Source organism: Pteropus alecto, unplaced genomic scaffold (genome assembly GCF_000325575.1).
Source record: "Pteropus alecto unplaced genomic scaffold, ASM32557v1 scaffold270, whole genome shotgun sequence".
NCBI classification, from domain to species: Eukaryota; Metazoa; Chordata; class Mammalia; order Chiroptera; family Pteropodidae; genus Pteropus; species Pteropus alecto.
Genome location: NW_006430735.1, coordinates 2,510,531 through 2,519,362, shown reverse-complemented (window position 1 = coordinate 2,519,362; position 8,832 = coordinate 2,510,531). Strand labels below are relative to the sequence as shown.

The window sequence follows — 8,832 nt, the reverse complement described above, 5'->3', positions numbered from 1 at the left end:
GACGTTTTCTTGGCTATGCTAAAAAATGAACTCACTGTCTCTTCCCTGTCCTTGAATTCTCCAATCGTTTAGCTCCGAGTTTCTACCCCACACAGCAGAGCAGAGAGTTGCCTCCATAATTCATTCTTTGCCCTCACCATCTGCAAAGACGTCTCACACTTAAATTATACAGATGGTCGGTAACCTGATAGACAGAGATGCTTTGGCTGGGAGGGGAATGTTCTTACATTAAATGCACCGAGAGATTCATGAAACAGTTCTTAATAATTGAAGCAAGACACCAAGCCCTTGTATTCATAGCCAAAGCCAAGAGCAAGCTTCACAAGCAAGAATTAACCTACCTTGTGCCAGATTATTGGCACTGACAGCATCTGTTGCTGCCAGATTCCTAGAGCCTAAACTTATTTGCAGTTGTGAATCACAGAATTATAGAAGTGAGATGTGAAAAAAATTTTCATAGGCACTCCTCCACACTTTTCCTGCTGCATTATGTTACAAGACATGTCCTGGTGCCTTATTCAATTCAAAATTGTTGCTTCAGTCGGTCATTTTACTTCCAGTACAAATATCGTGTAATAATGTTCATGTGGTACTTCATCTTTGGTCTACTTCCATTACCCCTCACCCTAATCTCTTCGGTAGCTGCTGCCATCTTGATGGCCTCATCGTTAACAAACCTGAGGGCCACAGATGTTAGGAAGAGCATGGCGGAAAGGGATTACACATACAGAGGCAAAGCATGGCATCTAGTGAGATTAAGAACTAAAGATTGTAGGTAGAAATGTTAAAATCAATTGGCTGTCAGGTGTTTTCATTCTCTTTCCTTCTTTTCTAGGTAGCAAACATGTCAGAAGAACTGAAGAAGGAGCAAGATACCAATGCTCACTTGGAGAAGATGAGAAAGAATATGGAGCAGACAGTTAAAGACTTACAAAAAAGCCTGAATGAAGCTGAGAAGGCCCTGACAGGGAATAGAAAGCAAATCCAGAAACTAGAATCCAGGGTAGGAATTGGCCTGGGTAATCATGGGGTCTTGACAACTCCCAATTCAAGGCCTCATTGTCCTGTGGAAATTCCACCAGATATTCCCTACCTCCCTCGTCACTTTTGCTTATAGCACTTTTAGATGGTCAGATCTCAATGGATTCATTCATTCTTGCTTGACTTTGGGCCACTCCTCTTGGACTGGATGAAATCTGCCTTCTCTCTTCCTGCTATGTGAGAAGGCATCTCTTCCCACCTACTCACACCTACTCTGGGCTCTCCACAGCCAGATGAGCCACTGTTTCACACACACCCTCACAGGCTTGCTTCTGTGCCTTTGCTCCTGTTACTTCCTCTGCCCATTTCCTAACAGTCAGAGAAAGAAGGGAAATAACTAAATCAAGGATCAAAAAAGACTTAGTGAAGACATAGTAAGGGCTGACAGAAATGATGTAGTAGCTGCCTTCAGGGAGCTTAAAAACAAATAGAAAGACCTATCTTGAAAATAGGATTTTTTAAATTATTGAATCCATTTCAGTGACTGTGTACAGGTCATGTGACAAATGCTACAGGATGGAAAGAATATTTGACTGGGATTTGATGGCTCAGAAGGGCCTCTGAAAAATAAAGTATTGCCTTTGCTCATTTATGGTATATCCATACAATGGAATACCAATGCATATTTATGGTACCACATCCATATAGTCACGCTGATTAAAAAGGCATGAGGGAGAGCTCTATATTATGTTTTAGAGATCATGCCTAGCAGTATAATGATAAAAGGTGCAGGCAATACGGAGAGTATATAATCTTTTGTGCAAGAAAGGAGGGGAAAAATATGAAGATGTGTACACATTTGCTTCTATTTTCAAAAAGAAATTGTGCCAGGATAATACAAAGACTAATAAAAAGCTAGTCATAGAAGGGGAAAACGGAGATGAGAGACCTCCTGAATGCACCTTGTTTAGTTATTTTGATTGCAAAATTATATAAAATATTTATAGACTTCATAAGTAAAAACACAAGTTTAAATCAAGAAAATAAAGCAATTCCTAAAATTTTAACACAAATGGAAGCAAATGAAAGTAACTATATATCAAGTTGGGGTCATAAAACACACACAAAGAACAATTATTCCCAGTGACTTTTAATCATAGCATTTTGTCTGTGTACCTCGCGAAATATTTCGAAGGACGAAACAAAACAGCAAATAAAGCAAACTGCATTTGTAGTTTCAAAATAACAATATGTTATCGCTACTAGCAAAAACATTAATGTAATTATCCAACGACATATATAAAAACCAAGAATTTTAGGATAAGAGAAAAAGCATATAGGCATAAAATCAAATTAGTTAAAGTATGCTTTTCCCCCAAATTACATGAATAATACTAGTATTTCCAATTGAAATTTAAGATGACAAGATTTAATTTTATTGCCAATTACCATTTGTCCACTAGAAAGGCTGAGAACCAATGATAACTCAGTAGCAATGGGCCCCTAAGGATCAGTTGATGCTAAGGAATGATGGTCAATTTTTAAAACAAAATCATAATACCATTATCTATTAGAATTACATAAAGAAATACTTACAGGTGAAATTATATGATGTCTAGGATTTGCTTTAATGAAGTAGTTTTTCCTTGAGGTGTTTTAATCACTTAAAAAACACACCAAACTTAACGAGTATTTAATGTAAAGGGGAGTTTCTGTTAGTCTCACGTCTCAGCTGATAGAACTATGTGTCATGTTCCTATATGACAGGATCCAGAGATTTTTTTAAATGGGCTTCATTCACAAGAAACCTGCACACTTGCTGGCTCTCCCACCCCCATTCTACCTCTCTGAGGAAGAACAAGGACAGTATGGCTGAAGCAGAGGGAGGGAGGTGAGGGGAGTTAGAGACTGGGTCAGATTCCAGGCACATTCATGCCTCAGGGCTTTGGGCTTTGTAGTGTTAAAAGAGTAGTCAGGAAGGCCTCTTAGAGAACATGGCTCCATGCTTCAAAAACATGGCAGGGAGAAAGTCCTAGACACATGGGGGAAGAGAAGGAGCTGGCATTTTCCATTAGCTCCCTTCCTCCTTTCCTGGTTTATTTTACTCCAGACTATCTACTACCATCAAACTTTTTCTATATTTTACTTTGTTTTGTTTGTGTTTCCCCCAGTAAAATATACACTTATAAAGGGAAGAGATTTTTGTTTGTTCACTGCTGTGTCCCTAGCCCTGGGGTCTGGTGTGTAGTAGGCATCAAAATGTTTGTTGACTGAATTTTATGTTAACCTTGTTTGTATAATTGTATAAGGCCACAGGCAGATTGTTAGTCTGTACTATAGCTCTCTCACAAAGCAGGGCTGTAGGGTCATGTGTGACATGTGTGACATAGACTCAGTGTCTGAATTTTAGAGAATCACAGATAAATGTGGAGAAAGAAGCTTAAAATTAGGAAATAATGGACTGAATCCTCAAGGTGCACTAAATATAGCTTATTCTCTCTATATACATATATTCGTGTGTGTGTGTGTGTGTGCACGTGCGTGTGCACGTGCATGTGTGTGTGTTTTCATCTAAGAGGGGGAGCTTATCACCTCCGCATGGATTAGCCTTTCACATCCTTCATAGTCTAAACAGTCCTTTTATGAAATCACATAGTTCAACCAACTCACTTTTGGCGAGACAGTTTTCCAAGAGAGGTTGCTCTGTTTAACCACTGCCAGAAAGAGAGTGGACACATCTTCCCTTGATGATTTTGCTCTCTTTCAAATGATCATGCCAACTGGCATATACAAAGCCAGCCTGGCTTGCTTCCTGCCAGCCTGTGGTCTGAGATCATGGTTTGTTTTCAGGTTCATGAACTGGAAGGTGAACTGGAGGGCGAAACCCGTCGCAGTGCAGAGGCACAGAGGGGAGCTCGCCGACTTGAGCGATGCATCAAAGAGCTGACCTATCAGGTACTCCAGGAAAGCATTCACTGTTTGGCTGGGCTCCATCCTGGAAAAATGGGCTCCTTCAAGCTGGAAATTGCCTTCTAGGTCTCCTGCATCCTCTTTCTATCTTTGCTCCCCCTCAGCGGTAGACATTGGCTCATCCTTTCAGGGTCCCCATGCTATTAGCGGTTTGGGTTGGTCCCTTTTCAGAGCTTTCAGGAAGCCAAATATGAGCAGCAGCAGGTTGCAATTAGAAATAAAAAGCTATTTATAGTGTCTTTATTTTTTCACACATAATGTCTGCAGCACTTTCAAAAATATTCCTTCCTGTGAGAGGCTGAGTGAGAACAATGTGTAAATGAAGTGACAGGCAGAGGTTAGGGTGGCTTCTCAGCCAGCAGGTTACACGGGACACTGACTAAATTGTAGCAGAGGACATTTGCACACTTATTTTCTGGTTGCACAAACACTCCAAGACATCGAAGACCCTATTTGGTCCTGATATCAGGTGGAAACAGCAAATTGCTAACGAGAGGCCTGCAAAGCTTTCTGACTTTTCTTGTTGACTAACATTGGTCTCAAGCAACTAATTAAAAAGACGTGGGCAGACTTCTCAGCAGTAATTAATGCATTTCTAAAGTAATAATATAATCTCTCATTTCTTTTTTCATTTTCTAACCTTTCTTCCCTTTCCTTCAAATGGATAGACCGGAGATTCCATGATAGCAGAGGCACTGTGTTATTTACCACTCTGGGGCCTAGTATTCTCTTGGCACAGAGTCAGCACACTTACTTCAGTTGCTGAAAACAGATGCCTAAGGTCACTTTCCAGCCCTCTCCCACTGTACAACGTAGCTCATTCCAGTGAAGAGGCAAACTCATTCTAGGCTCCTGCTTTTACAGCAACTTTGGCAGTACGACAGCACTAACTGCTGGTCCTGATGCTGGTTCCTGAGGCTGCCCGGTTGTTCAAGACATCAAAGTCTTCCGCCCGTGCAGCAGGAAGGATAGTGTTGACAAGAAAGAGAGCACTTCAGAAGCATCATCTTGGGATAATTAAGATGAAACGAGCTACTTGCACAGCTCTTCTTTACTGGTACCTGATTTTTCTCTAAGATCAGTTAGTCTGACGCTTCGTTAGACCACGCTAGGTATATCAAAGGCCCTGAGGAGTGAGCCTGTGGTATGTGTGGCTCAGGAAGTTCACACCTGGGGAACATGAAAGATGTGCTATCTACTCTTCTTTTGAGGGGGTTTGGAGAAGCCAGCGAGTGAAATGCTGCTTGTTAATAAGGTCTGGGGTTTTTCTCTTTTTTAATTTTCTTGTTTCATTCCATAAATAACTTCATTATAGAACACCAAAGGTATTCTTTTCAGTTTTCATCATCCCAAGGACTGTATTCTTGTTCTATTGTGCTAGATATTTGTTTCTCCATAGCAATAATCTTAGTGTTCCCCAGGTGCTAGTATGGAGGTGTATTTCTTAACTTCTTCCATGTGTCTACACAATGTTTAGACTGTTTTTATTCAAGTATGCAATGATTTTCTGCCATCAAATCAGATAACACCTATTGAACACTTATTTTATGCAAATATCAGTCTAGACCCTGTAAATCTAAAGAGATATTAGAGAGCCCTCCACATTCCTTAATATCGATACCAGGTTTAGAAATATTCAAGGTGGATGCTGAGTCAATTGAGTCTGTTCTTCTTTAATATCAAACTAGCCATCAGGACTAGGAGACACAGTATTTTGCAATAGCACATCCTGGATGCCAATTGAAAATGTCATTTTGAAAGAGACATAATTACGGTTTTCCTTTCCTAGGAAAAATATTCTGGGAAGATGCTACTACACTGGAAAGAGAATCAAGCGTGACCCCATCTGTACTAGTTCTATGGCCAGTCCCCACTGAGCATTTATCTTCCCCTGCGTGTCCGTCTAGCATTAGAAACTCATCCTATTTTCTCTCTGGTGCCTAGAAAAATGTACTGTAAAGCAGGACAGAAGATAAGAAACTTATAATTGTTATAGAAGATAAAGACAGTTTTTCTCCATCCACCTGCACCATTTTACCTTCGACTGCTTCCTATATTCAGGGATCTGTGTGTAGATGTTATTTAACCCTTACAAATCTAATTACAGATACAGTGTCTTCATTTTTAAAGATAAGGAAACAAAACTTGGTCTTGGGGGGTTCTCCAGGAAACAGATGCCAGGATGGAGTTAGAAGTACAAAAGATTCATTGGTGGTAACACCTGGGAAAGAAAAAGGGGAGAGCAAGCAGGATCAGGGAGAGAAAGTCTTCAGACCACAATGCGAGTCTGACACCTGTGAAAGGAAAGGATGAAGGAAGGATGATTGGCTGGAAGGAGCCTCATTGCAGTACATCTCAGAGGGAGTCTCCAGCACAAAGTGGCTATACAAAAGTCCCACGTTGGGTGGAAAGAACCTAGTTACTTCGCTGGGCCTGGTTATTCATAGGGGCTGCGTGGGGAATTTGATCTTGGTGTAAATGCTATGGCAGATCCAAAAGGCACTGCAATTGGAGGTTTCCAGAAAACTGTACTCCACACAGCCGAAAGGCAAGTTTCTTGAAGAGAAATTCAAGCAGCACACAACTATGGTTATCACGGTTACTTAATGCCTGGGAGCTGAGACGCGAAGCCAGATCTGATGAAGGATTTGCCTTCCCAAGTGGGAGGGACATTATTAACATCAGCAGCTATTTCCAGATATTTGCAGTTTTCTTCTATGTGGCCTCCTTTACCACGCAGTAAATTTACTTGCCTCAGTAAATTTTTTTTTTTTAATTTAGGATTTTATCTTTTTAATTTTTAATTTTTGTATTCTTTTGATTTTTTGAATTTTATAATAATTTCAGGTATACAGTACAATGGTTAGACATTTATATAGTTTACGAAGTGATCCCCTTGATTACTCTGTCACCCATCTGGCTCTACACATAGTTATTACAATACTATAGACCACATTCCCTATTCTGTATTCTACAACCCGGAGACTATTTTGTAACTACTTCAGCTCTTCACCTTTTTCACCCAGCCTGCCAACACCCTCCCCTCTGGCAGTCACCAGTTTGTTCTCTGCGTCTATGAGTCTGTTTCTGTTTAGTTTGTTCCTTTGTTTCGTACATTCTGCATGTAATTAAAATCATATGGTATTTCTCTTTCTTTGACTTATTTCACTCAGCATAATACCCTCTAGGTCCATCCATGTCATTGCAAATGGTAAGATTTCATTGTATATATGTACAATTACTTCCTTATCCATTTATCTATTGATGGGCACCTGGGTTGCTTCCATATTTTGGCTATTGTGAATAGCACTGCAGTGAACATAGGGGTGCACAGATCTTTATGAATGAGTGTTTGGGTTTTCTTTGGATAAATACCCATAAGTGCAATGCCGGGTCAAAAGGTAGTTCTATTTTTAATTTTTTTGAGGCCCCTCCAAACTGTTCTCCATGTGGCTGTACCAATTTGCAATCCTATCAACAGTGCACAGGGGTTCCATTTTCTCCACATCCTCGTCAACATTTGTTGTTTTTTGATTTATTGATGATAGCCCTTCTGACAGGTGTGAAGTGATATTTCATTGTGGTTTTAATTTGCATTTCTTTGCTGATCTGTGATGTTGAGCATCTTTTCATATGTCTATTGACCATCTGTTTTTCCTCTTTGGAGAAATATCTATATAGGTTTTCTGCCCATTTTTAAATTGGATTGTTTGTCTTTGGTTAATGATTTGTATGAGTTCTTTATAAATTTTAGATATTAACCCCTTATCAGATGTATGACAGGTGAATATCTTTTCCCATTCAGTAGGTTGTCTTTTTGTTTTATTGATGATTTCCATTGCTATGCAAACCTTTTTAGTTTGATGTAGCCCCATTTTTTTGTTTATTTTTATTTCCCTTATCTGGGGAGATAGATCAGAAAAAAATTAATAGCAATATCAGAGAGTTTATTGCCTATGTTTTCTTCTTGAAGTTTTTTGGTTTGGGGTCTTACATTTAAGTCTTTAATCCATTTTGAATTTATTCTCGTATATGGTGTAAGAAGGTGGTCCAGTTTCATATTTTTTGGCATGTATTCATCCAGTTTTCCCAACACCATTTGTTGAAGAGACCATCTTTACCCCATTGTAGATTCTTGCCTCTTTTGTCATAGATTAAATGACCATATGGTCATGGATTTATTTCTAGGCTTTCTATTCTGTTCCATTGATCCATATATCTGTTTTTATGCCAGTATCATACCGTTTTGATTACTGTAGACTTGTAGTATAGTTTGATATCAGGTAGCATGATACTTCCAACTTTGTTGTTATTGTTGTGGCTATTTGGGATATTTTATGATTCCATATAAATTTCTGGATCATTTGTTTGAGTTCTGTGTAAAATACCTTGGTATTTTGATGGGGATTGCATTGAATCTATTTTTTGCTTTAGGTAGTATAGCCATTTTAATGATATTGATTCTTCCTACCCATGAACACAGTATATACTTCCATTCATTTGTATCTTCCTCAGTTTCTTTTTCAATGATTTATAATTTTCTGAGAACAGGTCTTTTAACTCCTTGGTTAATTTGACTCCCAGGTATTTTATTGTTTTTGTTGCAATTGTAAATGAGATTGTTTTCTTAATTTCTCTAAGAGTTCATCATTGGTATATAAAAATGCAGCCAACTTCTAAATATTAATTTTGTATCTGTGACTTTACTGAATTCATTTATCAGTTCTAACAGGTTTTTTTGGTGAAATCTTTAGGGTTTCTATATATAGTATCATGTCATCTGCAAATAATGACAGTTCTACTTTTTGCTTTCCGATTTGGATGCCTTTAATTTCTCTTTCTTGTTTGATTGCTGTAGCTAGAACTTCCAGTAAATTTGTT

At 38.9% G+C, this 8,832-nt stretch overlaps 1 protein-coding gene across 1 annotated transcript in view; it reads left to right on the top strand.

Annotated features, from left to right (window-relative positions):
* MYH15 (myosin heavy chain 15) overlaps positions 1 to 8,832 on the top strand; it is a 123,208-nt gene that overhangs the window by 107,296 nt on the left and 7,080 nt on the right. Inside the window, 2 exon segments of the mRNA XM_015594958.1 lie at positions 836 to 1,003; positions 3,832 to 3,936. Coding sequence (XP_015450444.1) covers positions 836 to 1,003; positions 3,832 to 3,936 — 273 coding nt within the window.